The 19,586-nt window shown below is 35.7% G+C and overlaps 1 protein-coding gene across 1 annotated transcript in view; it reads left to right on the forward strand.

The window, feature by feature from the left end:
• Positions 1 to 19,586, forward strand: part of ABCA13 (ATP binding cassette subfamily A member 13) — a 173,880-nt gene that overhangs the window by 143,562 nt on the left and 10,732 nt on the right. Inside the window, exons 56-58 of the mRNA XM_090137138.1 lie at positions 9,439 to 9,573; positions 11,268 to 11,371; positions 13,970 to 14,062. Of these exons, the coding sequence (XP_089993264.1) occupies positions 9,439 to 9,573; positions 11,268 to 11,371; positions 13,970 to 14,062 (332 nt within the window). The remainder of the gene's footprint in view (positions 1 to 9,438; positions 9,574 to 11,267; positions 11,372 to 13,969; positions 14,063 to 19,586) is intronic.

The raw sequence follows: 19,586 nt of genomic DNA on the forward strand, positions 1-19,586 counted from the left end.
TGCACCTTTTCTTCAGAGATAGGATTAAACTCTGAAGGAATCTGTTGAATTTCTATGAAAAGAACTGTCCTGTTTCAGCTGATACAGAGTTGATTTTCTTCATTGTGTCTGGTATGATGCTATGTTTTGATTTTAGGAGAAAAACTGTGTTGATAGCACACCAGTGGCATAGTTGTTGCTGAGCAGTGCTCTACAGAGCCACGGCCAATTCAGTTTCTCAGCTTTGCACACTTCCCTGCCAGCGAGGGGTTGGGGGTGCACAGGGAGCTGAGAGGGCACAGAACCAGGACAACTGACCTAAAATGGCCAAAGAAATATTCCATACCATATGACATCATATGAAAAAATGGTACAACTAAGAGAAGTTGTTCATGGGGGCAGCTGCTGCTTTTAGAGACTGGCTTTGTTTTGTGTATGTGTGTCTATATGTGCATGTGTGTATATGTATATAGTTATATATATAACTATAATTACTGTTAATTTTCTCTTCTTTTCCCATCTCAGTACATAATTTTTATCTTAGCCTACAAATTCTACTCTTCTGATTCTCTCCCTCATCCCACTGGGAGTGGGGAGGAAGAGTGAAGTGAAAGGCTGTGTGGTGTTTAGCTTCTTGCTGGGTTAAACCACAACAAAAACCTAAAAACCTGTGTGCTAAGGCCAAATGATAGCTGTCAGTGTTAAACTAGTAGAAGTTTTCACCTTCACAAGACAGTGGCTGCATGCAAACTGCCTGCTGGGAGCAGTTTGTGAAACTTTCCAGCTGCAATACCAGGCACGGAGTTGTCTCAAGAGAAGAAGCCATCTCTGCGATGGAAGTCTCTGATTTGACCTGCACTTAAGCAGTCCAGTCTCTTGCACATCTCCCTTTACAAGTGAAAACTGGAGTGTGATAGATCAGTACCATTTCTGTTGTATAGACTGTAGACTGGTCCTGTGTAAATGCTAGGACTGTGTGGTACTCTTTACTGTCTGCCCAGAGAAGCTGTGGATGCCTTATCTCTGAAGGTATTTAAGGCCAGGTTGGATGGGGCCCTGGACAGCCTGATCTGGCAACCTGTCCCATGGCAGGGGGGTGGAACCAGATAGGCTTTGAATCACTTCCAACCCAAGCCATTCTATGATTGTTCTTATAATTTACATAAGGCTGTCTATCTTCTTCCTTTTCCTTTTCTCTGAAGCAAAACTGCATCACTTTTTTCTGTGTCCCTGTTGTCTTCTTGGTTATTACCTCAGGGTCCACCAATGGTCTGCAGTCCTTATCTGTTGAGTCTGACACCTTCACGTCACACCTTTTTTCCCCAACAGAATATTCAGAAATAACTACTATCTTGACATCAGGGAAGATAATATTTTGAATGTTTCCTTAGGCTAATTAGTTGGGTGTTTCTGGATCAGAAGTTGAAGGAAATAAAAGATTCTTAATGTCTTCATACTTTCTACTGGGTTATCACCTTAACAGAGCCCGGCTGGACATTAGCTTAGTGCTTTAACAATATGCTTCCTGCAGGATGCTTAGAAATCATGCTATGGTCCTGAATTTAGTTGTTTGCTGTTTTAAACTCAACATCATTAATTTTTACTTCAAAGTACTGATGAAGTACAAATAACTTGAATATGTTTCCCTTGATCTAAAGAAGATATGTGATAAATGATTGTTAATGCACTAAACTCCTCAACCATGAGTACCTGTTTTCTCCATTAACAGGTGTAGGCAGGTGTTACAGTTGGGCTAAAATCCTGTCATAACTAGAATTTATTATTATGGCGCTTTAATAGACACATAGGTAGTAACAGATTCTGGCATTCCTCCTGGATCTGTGAAGTCACACAGAATCACAGAATTGTAGGGGTTGGAAGGGATCTCCAGAGATCATCGACTCCAACCCCCCTGCCAAAGCAGGTTCCCTACACCAGGTCGCATTCAAAAGGATGCTGGTAAATATTCATACATCTTACAATAATTATTGAATTCTTTTGGTCCTCAGTGCAATTTAAAACAGGAATAAAATTTAGATAGTTTAACTAGACCTCAGTGCTCTTCAAAATGCTGTAAATACGGCTTTCAAGCTTTTATTCTTATCATCTTCAAAAGAAAGAACAATATATGGTTTAGTAGCTTGGTACTAATAGGAATGGGAAGGCGGTTGGACTAGATGATCTTGCAGGTCGTTTCCAACCTTGTGATTCTATGATTCTATGATATTCTTATAATGATCCAAAGGGTCTTAAATGTCCAATTGATACACCATGTGCAAACGATACACCTTAGAAACGAAGCAGTTTCTAAGACAAGAGTCTAACTTTCAGAAACACTTGACTGACAGATTTTCCTAGTTTTAAATAAATTTCAAGGCACTCACTAAGCTCACAGAACGGTTCATACGCAATGTGTTACTCTCAGCAAACACACCCCCAAAGTAAACATCTCCCTTTTTGAATAGACCAAAGCCCATGAAGCTAGGCAGACAGTGACTCTCTGAGAGAAGAATGGAGTAAAAATGAGTCTGTAGTGTAGGCTCCCACAACAGCTGTTTGGGAGACAGTTACGCTGTCTGGATGAGGAACAGGATCAGGACGTAATTGCGGAGCCTTGAGAATGGATACATATCTGTGGTGTGCTTAAGGACCTGCATTTCATAAATAACATGTTCTGTGCTGCACTGAACTTAGCTCAGGTGTCTGGGAAACCTTCCAGATTGCAATGACCAAAAAGATACCACCAGATTTCTATGCTGTGTCTGCAGAGTCTCTCTCTGTATATGCAAATAAACACTGCTGTGATTCTGTCTCCTGCCTGTATTTGGTAAGGAGCCAGAATAATCCAGCTTCCTATACTTCCTCTGAAGATCATATGACATTTTTGCTCTCTGGAAAATCTGTTATTCATTACATTGCTAATGTAGACGTAGAATTGGTGTACCTATGAGTTTCCACTTTGTATTCAGATCCAGGTGTTCTCTGGCAATTAGTAAAAAGGTACTGCAATGGCTGCTCTGAAAACGGAACGGCAATTTCTGTACTGTTCCCCCTTCAAGTGGGTCAGAATCAATTCTGTGTTACTTAAGATGAGTTACATTACTGCGGTGCACTGAGGGAGATGACTGTTAATCGGCAGACTATCCTGAGCCTTAGATGGTCTAGGTGTAGCCTTTTGTACCTTAGTTTCACATTTGTGAGATAGAGACCGTTCTTCCTTTTAGCTGCCCTAGTTTTAGGTCTGCATAAATGAGAGAGCAGACTTTCCTGCCATATGCTTGTGATTAAGGCATCAAAGGCCTCCCACAAATAACATTTAGCTACTCTGGTTTACCTTCAACAACTGAAGTGCAGCTACCTCAGAGGAAAACAAATGTTTTTGTCAGCAGGCACTTCCTGTGGTGTGGAGTTGCTGTGAAGTGTTGAACAGCTGCTGTGCTTCAACCCAGAAATGAATGGTGCCTGGAGAAAAGTGTACATTTTAGTTGTCTGTAAAAAAAATAAAATAAAAAAAAAAATAAATAAATTAAAAGTTAAAAAAAAAAGCTTGAAAGTGCTTTGGAATAGCAGCTGCATGGAAACGTAAGCCATTGTTTTCTCATTCCCTCCTGCCCATGATGTTGTCTTCCCTGCCTACTTCTTATTTTTTCTGAATGTTGATGCTAGTGAGCACAAACACACACACACAAATATTCAAGAGAGCATGTGGATTTGATTAGGATGTGGTAAGCAACCTACATTTTATTTATTTATTTATTTTTTAATAATTTGACAAGCAGGCAGGTGAGCTACAGAATGACTTGCTTCTGAAGAAATCCACTGAAGCACCAACTTCAAGGTTCAAATCCTTTGCTAGACAGATTTATCAGCAGCAGGAGTTAAGTGCCTGACATAAAGTTGAGTGCATTTAATGTTCCAAAACAATAATTAACTGAATGGGAAAGGAAGAGAAAAATGGGTCATTTACTTTCAATGTTAAGCTTCATGTAATGTGAAGTTTTACTTTATTTCCCAAAACTGCTCTGAAAGTTTTTTTTTTTTGTTTTTTTGTTTTTTTCAAGGCTAGAAAGTTTGGAATAGAGCATTTGAGGTCTTTAGACATAATCTAGTTTAGCATAGTATTTTAATAATCATTTTTATTTCCTTGATACATCAAGTTTCATATCTCAGTTTGTTGCAGAAGACAGCATAAAATCTGTTAAAAAACATAAAATACCAATACAGCATTACATAGGACTTCTCATCTGTATAAAAGCATTTGTGTTCCAGATCTCAAAATAGGCTCCACAAGGCCTTCAGAGGCAGCATCTTGCTTTGCTATTCTGATTTCACTTTAAATTCTCTCTCCAGGAACATTTTTGCGCTGTCTCTGGACTCTCATTGATTTGCTTATGTATTGTATTCTATAGCTGCTGGAGACAGGAACTTGTAAAAGCAATTACCTTTTGCATGCACAGAGCTTTCATTCTTGCTTTTTCTTTAGACCCCAAGCAGAGTTACACTGTAGAGTTTTATAATCTGGGATAAAGAACTTTCTTCCTTTTGAATTCTGACCATAAGCGTGCATTTTCCTAAAAGAAGGGATCTAACAATTCTGAGTTTTGTGTGGATTTGATGATTGATTGTTACATAGGATGTTTAATCTATATGACAACCTGATAGAACGATTGTTTTTCAATTGACTCTAGAATTTACCTCATGCTGATTATCATTTGTACTAGGTACGGTTTGAATTTTCAGAGTTAGGTCAGGTTTGCTTTACACATTGTATTTATTTTTTCAGAAAGTATGCAAAATCAATACTCTGCTCCTCATATCCTTTCAACTCAGGATAGATATGTTACATTTCCAGACTTCTAATAAATTGAAGCCTGTACATCTCTATATAGTTTTTCTGGAAAACATACTAGCTGGTCACTCTCAGTACGTATTATTATTTACTTGAATGTCAGTGGTACCTTTGGAAGAGTGGGAAAAAAAAAAAAAAAAAGCATTATGGGTTTTGTGGCTGGCATCATTTACTTCTTTTCAGTGACAGAGGTGTGCTTCTTGGTTTTCTGGTGGATAGAGGGCACCATCCCTACTATAATCTTTACTCTCACAAAAATTAATGTATGCAAATATTAAAGTTACCTTGTCTTTTTTAGAATAAATGTAGACTTTAGGATATGCACAAAGTATTCAGTGATCTAGCTTAGATTTTGTTGATTCAAGGACTTTTTCCAATGTATATTTCAGAGTTGGGGAAAGTATTAAATTGATGTGGGAAAAAGGGAACTTTTTCTTAAAATATTCGATTTGGCTAGAAAAAGAATAATCTTAAGGAATGTTGGAAAATAGGGCTAATTGTTATTATTATTACCTCGATGAGGTGAAGGGAAAGAAAGGAGTAGATGAAAAACATATTTATGGTCTGTGGTTCTTTATGGTCCAAAGGCAGTCATAAAGCATTTATTTGCATGTAACTGCATTTTTAATTTGACCTCAGTGTTACTTGCTAAATAAATTGATGTATCTCCTCACTCTTCACTGCTGAAAGTAATTGAAACCAAAAATAGAACATCATGATGAATATGACAAGGAGGGAGAGAAGGTGACTGTGGATATATCTCACATTAGAAACCATTAGAATTGTAAATGCTTTGCATAATTGTGGGTATCTGAAGATTTGTCACATATCCAATTCTGAATTTCATTTAAAATATCTTTAGAGGGATTTTCATTTTTACGTTATGGTATACTGTGTTGCAAACCACAAGACACCGCTGTCTACACAGATAAATGAAATTATAACAGAGGTGTGCAGGCTCTTCCACTGTATATCTTATATATCTAATTTCCTTCATATGATATCTTCCTTATTAGTTAGTTCATATTGATGAAGCCAAGGCCGTTACTACTAGAAAGTAAGTCTTATGGCATACTTTCAAGAAAAGAGAAAAAGTTTGGAATCATCTCTTGTAAGAAGAATGAACTCTATATTCACATATTTGCTGATGTGTACTCTGCAATGCTGCTTTGAAATGTAAGAGTTGAGAAGGATTGCATGATTAGGTGACTTTTTAGGTGCAGCTGAGAAGCCACTGTAAGAAAGCTGAATAAGTCTTCTGTCCTGGTGTCACTGATGTGATTCAGCTCCAAATCTGGTTGTATTTTATGTGTTTTGTGCAAAAAGATATGTATCTAGATATCAAGTCAGATTGTGGTGCGCACTGTAATGAACTACAGTGAACTACTTATCTTGAAAGCTCTACGCATTCAAGACAATAGCAAATTCAGTACTGTGAAATGATTGCCACTCCTCTGTTGTGCCTTTAGTCTTGCAAAATTTCCATAGCAGAGAATTTACTAGACTTTCTTTCCCAAAAGGACGTGGCTAAGTCATGAGTATCTGCGCACTGAATTCTCATGTGTATACCAAGTAGTTGGGAGAACCGAAGATGTAAAATTACAATGCAAATCTTGAACAGTTGGTACTTTTTAATGTTTCTTCCTACAATGAACATTATGTTTGTGCCTTCAGTAAAAATAAAAGTAACAAATAGGAGAGGTGGACTTTAAATTATTGCTACACCAGCTTGCTAAAAGCTTCTGATGCGTGATTCAGTCTTCTTGGAGGCTACCAGATTGCAATATGACTTAACTTTAATGTTTTCTCTTCTCTTTGTGGCAGTATTGCTTGTCTTTCTAAATTCTTCCCTGTGCATTTTTTCTTTTAGAGAATGATGCTTAGCAACTTACAGCTGTAGTGATACATCAAAGCTATCTTAGAAATACTGGTCTGGTCAGAGCTAAATGTTTGTTTTTGCTATGTTGCATCTCTGATAGGTAACCCTCTTTTCTTTATTGTTTAGTTGTAGAATATGATATATGTTCTTTTTGGTGTAAATAAGAGATCACATGTTTTTTCACTTTCTGATATTACCTTAAAATTTTATGAGATTTTCTATGCAATTCTCTGCATATTTTTGGTGGATTTGTGGTAGGATAATTCTGTTGTCACTAATATGCATGCATGCATACACAGTGGTAGTAAAATGAATTCAGTTTAGATGTGGATAAGCTGTCTTCTAAAGAAAACAAAACAGAACATTGAGTAATGTAACAATTAAAAAAAACCGACAAAACAGATCAACCAAGCAAAAATAAAAAATTAAAAAAAAAACACCACCCAAACTGCTCTTAGAATTAAGCTTAGGTTCTCAATCATTTATAAAACTAAGGAATATTTGAGTTTGCAGCACTCGCACTGGTATGCTGCAATAGTGTCTAAAAGAAAGAAAAAAAACCCTGTGAATTATGTCTGAAATATCAGAAGAGGTGAACTTTTCATTATAAAATAGCCTATGGATGTTTTAATGGTTGTTGATTAAGGTTTTTTGCTTAAACTTTCTCAACTTACTATACTTAGAAAAATGTTTTTGAAATGTAGTTTCTGTCTGAGAACATGAACTGCTGTCAGATTATAATGCTGTTAGATTATAAAATAAGATGCAGAGTTGACAAGCTACTTTGCAATATCAGTGCCAGGATCCATGCAAGAGTATGCCAGATTCTCACCACTGCAGCGTCATTCCTGCCTACAAAGAACTCCCTCTTGGAGATGTGTTTTATTTTTTATGCGTAATACTGAAATTCTTGTTTAAAAGGTCATGAATAGCTTGATTATTTTTTTTCCTGAGAAATTTGCATGAAATCATATTTATGGTAGTTTATTTGGAATAGTAATGAATATTAATTCAGAACACTGTTTACTGAAATATTTTTTTCTTTGAATCTTCTAAATTAACGCTGTCCATCTGATCTGCCTAATCTTTCGAATAATTGATTTTTTTGTTGAAGGTAGTATAGAGGGAGCTAAAAATAATGCACCATATTGCAGCAGATGCATGCATGGTGCTCTGTTATTTCAAACTGGCCACCAGAACTACTGCTTGTTCTACAAGACTGCCCCAGTTGTGCTACATGCAGCATAAAGCAGACAGGTTGTTTTGCAAATTTAATTGCCCCTTGAAGACAGAGCTGCCAAGCAGCATGGCAATAAACATATGCTGTTTTGGGGAGTGGTGAGTAGGAAAGTCACTTCTGTGTCCCTGCCTTTGCATAGTCTAGCAGTTATAGCTGCTCTAAGTGGAGCACAAGGCTCTTCCTACACCAATGTTTGAGGGAGCCTTGTAGATTGGAACTGGCAAGTAAAGAAGAAAGACTGCAGAGCATGAACACTGTCTCCAGCTGTGTTCACATGCATGCTCAGATTAGATCACAAATGGTTATTTAAGCAGTTAAAACCAAGAGCTAGGTTTAGGTTAGAGCTTCCTGATATAGAAGATGACTATTTAATTCTAAATTAGCTTTTGTCTTTAAGAAACTCTGAATCTTTGACCCAACATTTGCTTTTCTGCCATTTACATCTGTTTGTGGATGATGTAGAATTTTGTTTCCTGATTTTTCAGTCACAAAGATGTTTGGCTGAGTTAATACTGAAGAACTATGTGAAATGAAGAACTGTTAAGTTATTGACCTGACAAAAGAAAATAAATGCGACAGACTGTTTCAAGGAATAACGTAGTCAAATTTTCTACATAGGAAAATACGTACTTATCCTTGTGGGAATGAGGAGAAACCCAGAACAGATTTTTGTGTGCCTCTAAGATTCAAAGTTAGTAATATTCAGCAAATGGGGAAAAATAAGGAAATAACTTCTACATTTGTTTGTAATAAGAGTGAAGTGGGTGCTTAATCAGTCTAAACATGCTACTGTCATCTGAAATCTGGGAAGAAAAACTTTCTCACTTGAATGTGGTGTTAGAAAGCCAGTATTCGTTTATTCCTCACAAAATGTACTGGGTGATTCAGTCAATCAAGCAAGCGCTCTCAAATTTAATTTTCTACATTTAAACACTTAAGACATATGCAATATATATGAAATACATTGGTATATTCATCCTTTTGACATCTTTGTTCTTTTCCAAGAACTCATTAATATATGCTAATGTTCCTCTGGGTGTGCGCAGTTGCATCTATGGTGGATGTATGACCACCTGATCCCTCCCGTTTTCTTCCTCCTTCAGCTTCATCACAGTGACTTTTGGCTGGCCTTTAGCTGTTTATCACCAGTTTGGAAATTTCCCATTGCTTGTTATGCCATGATGGGCAATTTTCTATCTTGGTGCACTATAACTCAAAAAATTTGTGTGCATTTCAAGAAAAAGTCCTTGCACCTTATGGATGCAAAGATAAAAGTATTCTACTGTGACTTCAGTGCTTCTGTGAAGCAGGATCATCGAGGGAAACAAGGCTGTTCGCATAACAACAAAGCTAAACTGGAAAGTTTTAGAAATAGTACACATTGATTCCTTTTGGTCCTTAAACTAGTATGTTGATCCCTATTGCTAAGCCAAACTGTATCACTACCTAATTTGGCTTGTCCTTGCTGACCTTTAAATTTCCAAATGGCAGGTAGCAGAGGACCTTGTTAACCGTTTGCAACTCAATGCCCACGCTGACAAACTGGTGAGAACATACAGTGCTGGCACAAAAAGAAAGCTCTCTGCTGCTCTGGCTCTAGTTGGTAAACCACAAATACTTTTACTGGTAAGTAAAGGCAATAATACTGTGGGTACTTTGGAAACATGATAAGTAGACTGCGCTGAATTTCCTTGTCTTGCATGTTGCCCTCATAAAATTCAGGTTGTTTCCTGGTCATTCAAGGAGAATAATGATACACAAATGTACAACTGTTCTGTTTGCTTTGCTGTATGAATGTTAGTTTTATTTGCCTCTACTCACAGATCATGAACTGAAATTGTTTTTCAGTTTTTCCTTCTTTTTCTTTTTTTGGGGGTAGTGACATGGGCAGGGAAAATGGACCCTAAACAAGCACAAATGCAATTGTAGCATCCAATGAACCAAATGGATATGTAATTTATTTTAAGATTTGTTTGTAAAGAAGAGAATATATTAATGATTTATGTATTCTCTACTTTTTATTTATGTATTTCTCTACACAACATGAGAAAAGTATATACAAACAGTTACACTGGCTTCCTCAAGAAGAAAGATTCTGTTTTTAATTCATTATTTAATGCTGATGTAATTAGTTACTTATCTATATTTTTTAAATAATTCATATTTGTTACTACATCATGCTTCATAGATCTGGCCAGTTTTAATATCTTTATTGGATTCACTAATCAAAGTAATACTCCTGAATGCTATTAAAATGAATTATGTTTTGTTTTGGTGCCTGCATCATACCATTTATTTAGGTCTGAAACTGGCCTTTTCAGTCTAAGCAATGCTGTTTGTATTGAAGATCAAGGAATTAAAAAGCTGTGGGAATTGCATCATTATTTCTCTATATTCTTTTTCTCATTATTACTTTATATACTGGAACTGGTCCAGAGGAGGCCACAGAGATGATTAGAGGGCTGTAACACCTCTCCTTTGAAGACAGACTGAGGAAGCTGGGCTTGTTCAGCCTGGAGAAGAGAAGGCTCTTGGGGAACCTTGTTGTGGCCTTCTAATACTTAGAGGGGACTTATAAACAAGAAGGAGACTGACTTTTTACATGGTATGATAGTGATAGGACAGGAGGAAATGACTTTAAATTAAAAGGAGGGAAGTTTAGATTAGATGTTAGGAGGAAATTCTTTTCTCAGAGGGTAGTGAGGCACTGGCTCAGGCTGCCCAGAGACTGTGGATGCCCCATCAATGGATGTGTCCAAGGCAATAGTATTGTTTTTACTTCCTTTACCTTTGCTTTGTTACTTCTCAACAGATAAAAAACAACTGAATTTTGTTTCACCTTTGTCATTGTTAGCTAAACACCAAAATCAGCATCAGAAGGGATGATTTAGCTTTGGTTCTTGACAACTTGCAGGTTTCAGCTAGGAGTCCATGATGAAAATACATTAGCTAAGACCATACCAGCCAAATAGGTGCTGACACCCATTATGAAAATATGAGTATTAAATGCAGCTTGGAATTTTTTTCTTTTCCCTAGTTTTGTAGTGAAAGATAATGACTTTTAAAAATAAGGTATCATTCTTTCTTTTGCAAGTCTCTCCTGTAAATATATATATACATAGAACTTCATAAAGAAGTAAATGAATGTAAGTGTGCTTGAGTAAAAAATTTTTAGTGTCTTTTAGTGATTTCCTGAAAATGCAGGACTTTTTTAGAGAGACAACTATGTTCTTTCATTGTAAATTCTGTTCATTATTCATGCTGAGCTGGAGTTGTGTTTTTACCATATTGCTGTATAATTACTTTCATTTTTCCTGTAGGATGAGCCAAGTTCTGGGATGGATCCTTGCTCTAAGCGCTACCTGTGGAAAACCATCTTGAAAGAAGTTCAGGATGGCTGTGCAGCTGTGCTGTCATCCCACAGGTAAAACCCTTATTTCAGCTGCCATTATATTCCCTTTTTTTTTTCCTCACTTGTTATCATCTTAGGGAAAAATAGAGTATTCTGAAGGCGTGCTCACCCCTGTTTGAAACTCAGAGCAGTTTTTGGCATTTTATGGCAATTCCTTCCTGCTCATGAAAGTTGAACTTTAAATTGTGGCTCAAGGAGGCTACAGGCAGAAGAATGATGCATCAAATGCTCCCTTTTCTATGCTCTTTCAGTGTTGCAGTGTCACTTTTTGCTTGGAACACAAGTTACCGTTTTGCAGTTGCCTACTTCTCAAATCCTTAGAAACGCAGATGGGAATGTAAAGCCCCCTTCTGATCTTATCGATGATTTTATTTTGTGTGATTGTATAGAATGAGTATATCATGACACAACAGAGACGGATACATCAGCTCTTCACTGTATGCATTGATGGAAATGGAAGGATTGATCCTGTCTTCTTGGAAGAGTATCTATATTCTATATCTTGTCAAATCTTTGAAATAAATATTGGTGCATCAATTTAATGGAACATCAGAACTGTTTTGTAACATCTACAATTGACTGGAATATTGTGTGTCCCCTTAGGGAATACAGTATAGTAGGTATAATTATATACAAAATGTCTTTGACTGAGGGAAGAGATCATGAAAACATGCCCAGAAAGGACAGAACTAATTAATCAAAACAGCAATTCAATAATTTGTCCAAATTAAATTTGGAGAGTAGATGAATTGATAACAGTATACAGCAAAACTTCCTTCAACATTTTCTAGATGTTAAATTTTTCAGATGTTCTCAAAATTTATATTTATTGTCCCTGTACACGAGTGGTACATTATTCCTAGGAGAAAAAAAAAAAAAAAAAAAAAGCTTTCAGAAGTTTTGTGAATTCTGTTTGTGGAAAATGAATCTCCAAAATCATGCAGTTGAATGAGTGTTTAGCAAGTGTTTAGCAGCTTAGTCATTTAGGGAACAGAAGTCATCCAGTGTGAATTAAGATGAGTCGTTTTCAGGAAATTGTGCTTTGACTTTTCAGTCCAGGTTAAGAACCCTTTGTTGTCAAAAGCCAGCTAAATAGAAGAGCTCTGTGGTCTCATTGCTAACATGCTGTGAGCAGGAAAAATAAATAAATAAATCCATCAAATAAATTGTTACTAATTGCTCATTTAGCTCCACAAATGAATGACTTCTGGCTGAAGCAGTTGTAAATAAAGTAATAATGTACACATCTCATTTCTAATTAATAAGGCATTGTTGTATCAAGTGGCAGAAATTATCATATAATATTTGCTGAAGGCCATTGGAGATTTATTTGAGATTTTTTCAAAGGCTACTTGCATAAGTAAAATATTTTTTTTCCTATTGAATGAATCTTTGTGCGTACCAGCAAATAAATGCATGGAGGAATAGAAATGGTTTCCTGGGTAAAAATTAATTTTTGAGGTCTATTGTTAATTTTTTTTTTTTTTTTTTTTTGAGGCAGGAGAGTAATGAGTTTGTATTAATTGTCTATACCAGCCTAATTTTGTGCTATTTTCCCACAACTGGGAAATATTATGCTGATGGAATCATTAGGAGGCACCGCATGCTAAAATGACTCAGCTGTCTTCCTGTTTTATGAGAAGATGTGCTGGCCATCTCACCATGTCTCTGAAATGCAACAGCTTGCTCTTTGTCAGTTCTCACCCTACTCTTGTCCCATTTTAAGAAATTATTCTAAGAAGGGTACTTAATCTCCATGCTTTTCCGGAAAAAGCACTATAATTTGGACTGCACACACAAGACTCTTGTTTAGTTTTCTCAGAGGGGATGAAGCAGAGTGAACTGCACTAACATCAAACAACTTCAACTTCTCTTTGAGAAGACAGTTCTTTGATGAATACATCCTGACTGATGTCCTGTCTAAATCAATGCTTTGGAAGAAATGCTCACATAATTATGTGTAATATGTAGAAGGGTAACCCATCTGCCCTAAGCTTTACAAGTCAAAGTTATTCTTTGTCAACTGAAGCAGTCACATCTAAGAGAATCTGGCTTTTATTATTCAGCTGTGTTTCCATGTCCTAAATTCTATTTTGGATTGTAGTGTATTGCAATTTCTTCTTTCCTGCAATCAGGCTAAGGGTAACTTTTCTTTTTGAGGATGTGTTATGCAAGAGGCAAGCTGAACAAGTTTACTTTGTTCCCCTTCCTCTCCACATTACTGCAAAGTGATCATAAACATGTACATACAGGGAACAACAGAGTTCATGGTCCACATCAGTGACATATTTGAGGCTGCCTATCAGGTATTTATTTTCCTGTATAGTAATAAAACCTTTGTATTGCAGCCAGAATTGTTGAATTAAATCTGTACTAAAAATATAAATTTGGTTTTGAGGTTTTCTTCTGGCTGTAATGTGGTTATACCTTTTGGTATGTACTGATAAGGGCTACAATTTGAACTGTTCCCTTTAAAGCCAAAGGTTTTGTGTACCTGTTTTTGTAGCTGTCCAGATTCCTTCCATCTTAACTTAAGTTAGATATACATGGTGTTCTCTGTTTTCACTTGTCCTGTTTTAATCCCTTTTTCTTTTCCACTGTACTCTGTAGTATGGAAGAATGTGAAGCCCTCTGCACGCGACTTGCTATTATGGTGAATGGCAGCTTCAAGTGTCTTGGCTCTCCCCAGCACATTAAAAACAGGTATTATATATCACCACTGAATTTTCTGTAGCTACGTTCAATCTAAGAACTGGCTAGATATTTTAATAGTACCAAGGCATGAACACTTATGACTGCTGAGCACATCTTTCTTTTCCTGTCATCAGTGAAGTTAAAAAAGAACCAATTAGGATATCTTAGCTAGCTAAATTGACAGAGGGCATTTCTACAGTGCTTTGTAATCTGCACTGGTAATTGAAGAAGACAGATCCGTATCTAAAAGAAGCTCTTCTTCTCAACCTGAGAAATGCATTATGAGATTTCAACATTCTATGACGTTACTGAGTATCCTTTGAAATTTTCACCACCTTCCTGGTGATAATTTCTTGTAAGAGGAAAAGGTACTTGGCAGGTCAGCAGACAGTAAGACAATGCATTTTGAACCACTGTTGTCTCCTAGTGAATTCACTGGTAATTTTAGGTATTTATTCTCTGGCTTTTTGCTTCCTTTTCATGGTGTAGATAAGCCTCTCTTCTGGTTCAGCTCTTCTTGTAAGTTAATTTAACATCTGTTAATGAAGTTGTTTATTTAGAGATGGGGCTCAATTCACCATAAAGGAAACAAAACCAGAAGCTGAGGAGAGAACTGCTGCAATTTATAGATAGAACATTTACATTTAGTAATAAGCAGAACTTTTATGGCACCCAGACAGCCAGCTGTGTAAAATGGCATCACTTGTTTACAAGCAGCAAAGACTCTGGTTTGTACCAGTTCAGCATTTAGCATTCTTAAGTGCAAATGAGCAAACTCTCAGAAATTACACTCTGCTGTGAATATAAGGCATCCTGTATCTTAGACAACTTCTAGCTTTTGGTCCTTTGCTTTGTATAGAACTTCAGGATTTTATTTTGATAGAAATATAGGCACTTGCTTTCCAATTGCACTGGCACAACAGATATGAAATACATACACTAATAAGCTGTTTTCTTGCTAGGTGTTTTTGTTTTGTTTTGTTTTGTTTTGTTTTGTTTTTTTTAACAGCAACATAGACTTTCAGATTTGTGAAATGGTTCGTGAAAAAGGTTGAGGTCTGCTTGACCTTGAAGAGGGCCATTCCACAAGTGCTAGGTTCACCTTTATCTTCTCAGATAAAGATAATCTTAGAGGTCTTTTCTAACGTTAATGATTCTATGATTCTGAATATACTCAAAACATCTGTGTTTATAGAACAGTTGTTTCTCAATTTGCTATACTCTTTGTAGATGTACATCTTTCAGATCATGGTAAGAAAATCAGTGTAGAAGAATAACTATATGACATGCAGAAGGTATCTTCAAATTCATTCTGAGAGCACCCAGACATTCACAGATCAACTATGCAGGAACCAAAGCTGTGTCTGCTCCTTTTTTAAGCTCAACAAAACCAAGTCAGGATCAGCATGCTTGGTAGTTATTATAGTTTTGTAACAATATATAATATAATTATACATAACAATTATTCAGAATAATTATTTTTTGAAATTATTATATATACAATTATTTTATATCTGTAAAATGTATATAGATATATATAAACCCAAAACATTATATTTCAGCTTTGTGTTCCTTGTATCACCCTGACAGTTCTTTCATGCAAGTCAGTGGCATTCTTGTGAGTTAACATGTATGCTGGACATCAGTATTGCTGAAACCTTCTATAGAAACTGTGTAGCTGAAGCTGCAGTAAGACTTTTAAGACAGACTTAAAATCCCTTTATCTCCTAGCTCACTGATTGTTTTAGTCTCCTAATTTTCCATACGTATTCAGAAATCCATTGAATTTTTCTATAACTTTATAAACTTTATTACATAAAAATACTCACCAACAGTACCGAAGAATTTAATTAAAATCAAGCAGTTGTCTGAATTCTCATCATTCATTTTCTTGGCTTCTGAGAGCAAATCAACTGTAGAGAGCAAAGTCTTAAAAGCTCATATACAAGCAGCTGTTAAAGATTTCTTTCTTTTCCCTTTTCCCTTTTCCCTTTCCTTTTTTTTTTCTTTCTTTTTTCTTTTTTGTTAAGTAAACGTACAATAAAGAGATTTCAATGCGCTTTTTTTTTTTTTTTTTTTTTAACTTTTAATAAGTTCTGGGAGAAACCAAGGTGTCCCTATTCTATTATTTTGCTGCTTTAGCCTCCAAACTTCCTTCTGGATTGAGCTCCTGACTGTGGTTTTCTTTACCTGACCAGTTCAGTTCTCCAACATAGACACCAGGTTATCAGACATCTAATTAATAGGATCAAAAACAGTACCTCTGTGTAATTCACATTCCAAACTTATTTTAAGACAATTTTCAGATATGCTGTCATGTACTTTGTAGAGTTACATAGGCTTATACATCTGCGTAAAATAAGGAAGGAAAGTAGCATTATTTACTTACTGCTCTGAACCATTTGAATAATTAAGCTTTAATTATAGTAATCTTATCATTTTCTCACTTTCCACTTCATCTGTGAACATCTTGAAAAACTTCCAGTTCTGAATTCTGAAAGAATTTTTTCTACCTTTCAATTTTCTGTCCCTTTCTGTGAAGTAGCAGCCCTGTGATACACTTTCATGTTGAGCAAAACTTTATTCCTTCTTAAGTAATAGATCATGATTTCTACATCTTTTCTTTGGAAAACACCTGCTAGCCAAGGAACACATTCCTTAACAGGTACCTCCACAAGTCAGTGCTGATTAATTTCATTTTTCAGTGTATTTCTGCATTATATTTGCCACCTTTTCACATTGCTTTACATTTTGTTTAGCAAAACAATTCTGTGAAGCAGTGTCAAATGACAAAAAACATAAGGAAACCTAATTTTCCAGCATCTGATTTAATCTAAATTACTCATACCTTAAAAATTGTTACTTGATAGTGCTTTTGTGTGCCATGTGTGTGGATTAATTACACTGGCAAAATATTTATATTACACTTATATATATTATAATATGTATATGTGTAATGTACATATTACATATTATATACAGACTGGAATTATACCAAAATAAATTAATGTTTTAGATTACTATGTGTTGTTTTTGTGTGTATTAGATTTTAAAACTCATTATTTATTTCATTCTTAAAAATAAACAGCTCTTGACATCTTTGGTCTATTCTCAATTTGTTTCTATAAATTAATTTATACAAATATTTAAAAAATAAATTAAAAGTGTCCTCGTTTAGCCTTTACTGAATGAAAGAAATGTAAATACTGTCTGAAAATTTAAACCAACAAAAATTTCATATAGATTTTATTTATCATAGAATGTGTCCCTCATTGTAAGAAATTACAGTAGAAGCACATTTTTATACTTTATATGATAATATTAACAATTCTTAGGATTTGTTTTTCTCTTTTAAATCTAGCTATATTCCCTAAGATTACATTTTTCTTCTCTGGGAGATTCTGTCTGCCCCAGTGGAAACTCTCAAAATTGTTTTGTTTGCTTTTTCTTTAGTACAATTCTAGCCCATTATGATTTACTTTCTGATGGATGTTTGATGAAGACTTAATGGGTCTTCCTTGGGGCCCTGTTAAATTTCCTTCTTTGCTGTGGTGGGAAGTTTCAAGTATTCAGCTTTCTCTCTCAGCACACTTTCAGCCTTTGGCAGATTGCAAAAGACTGTCTTGGACTGAATACAGGTTTGTCAGAAGGCAGTACAAAATTCTGCTATGAAGAGTATGGATGAGCTCCAGGAAGATGCTAATATGAAACATAAAAGCTTAATAGGGATATAAAAACTGACACATGCTGCTTCTAATGTGTGAGACTTGATTTATTTTTCCAGCTCTTTTGCAATCTTGTTACAAAAGGCTCATCCAAAATTGTCTCCTCACTACAACTGTATGTATTTGAGCTTCTACTCCCAACTGTTGAGCCCTGACTATATTTATCAATGTTTAAACAGATTTAAAGTACCCTCAAATATTTCTTGGAAGTATATGCGTTATACTTCAAAAGGGATTTTTGTTGCAGACTGCATATTTCTGAATAATGCCAAAAGAGGTGTTAGGTAGAAAGATGAACTGAAGGGTGATTTCCAAAAACGTAGCATCTTAGTTCTCGACATAGCTTGTATGAGATGGATGTGTTAACAGTTGTGTCTGTTAAAACATAGTTTCCATTCACTTCTGCCAACTGAACCAATTATTCTAAATTGTGAATGGATTACGTTTAAATACTCTCTCCAGTATTCTCCATTACACTTAATGTTATTCTAAAAACTCACAGAAGCATTTCCATGTTAGATGCAGCTGGCCAGTCCTCTGAGAACAACATTTTGAATGCCATTCTTCATTCTAGGGCCATCTGGACAGACTTTTCTTAGCTGAATAACTTACACCAGCTTTTCGAGCACTGGACACATATCAAGTCTTTGCTCAAATTGTATCAGTAAGCCATCTGATTAAATTACCCAGCAATTAATCTGTTTGTTATAGCAGAGTTAGAATGGAAAATGTGTTGCCAAGCTATTTACAATTTCACATTTTTTTTAGAAGACATTGATTAAGAATATTTTATTGCTTTCTTCAAGATAACTCACATTGGACTTCTTAAATGGAGAAGAGAGAATTAAAGATCTCATTAATATTTCAGCCTTCATTGGAAACAGTGTTATGATACTAACATAAATATTAGCATTGACTTTCTTACTTGCTGTAAAATATAAATGTGATGACAGTCAAAAATATAGTCTTCATTCATGTTGTTAGAAAGCATAAATTCCTTTTGTCCATGAAAAATATATTAAGGTAGTGTTGTATACCTGTGTATTCATGTAATATTAGTCTATCTTTCCAGGGGAAAGCTTGAAGAAAAAAGTTATAGAACTTTAAAAGACATGGACTGTGAGTTCAGAAATGGGCAATATTTTCATCCTCATATTTAAATTTGTGCTATGTTAATTCAGCCCTACTGTGTTGTATCTGCATCACAGTACAGTTTTTTTTGTCATTTTATACCATGTTTTCTGCAGGAGACTGCAACAAAGCTGTGTACATCTTCACTTAATGAGCAGCTGAAAATGAATATTTCATATTCTCCTCCTTTTCTACTATGTGATCTGTACCATCTTTATTAGGCATTTTTCAAACTCATTTGTAAATATTTGTTGGAGCAGTGCTTCATAAATATCAACATCCATGCTTTTGATAATACTTAACGGAAACAGGTTTTCAAATAATTATTTCCATTTTATAGAGATGTAACTGAAGCATTATGAACATTTTAAGTTAAAATGTTAAAGTTAAAAGGTTTCAGTCAGCCAATCTGAGCAGTTTAAGGCTAAATATATTAACATTACATGATACTTGATACATCTGAAGTACAACATGGTTGTACTTTAACAGTCTTTTGTTGGTTGATGAGAGGTTCAACACGAGCTGGCAGCGTGCTCTTGCAGCCCAGAAGGCCAACTTGTTGCATCAATAGAAGTGTGACCAGCAGGTCGAGGGAGGCGATTCTTCCTCTCTGCTCTCATGAGACCTCTCCTGGAGTATTGTGTGCAGTTCTGGGGCCTCCAACACAACAAGAACAC

This window comes from Phasianus colchicus, chromosome 3 (genome assembly GCF_987193195.1).
Source record: "Phasianus colchicus chromosome 3, bPhaCol1.hap1.1, whole genome shotgun sequence".
Classification (NCBI taxonomy): Eukaryota; Metazoa; Chordata; class Aves; order Galliformes; family Phasianidae; genus Phasianus; species Phasianus colchicus.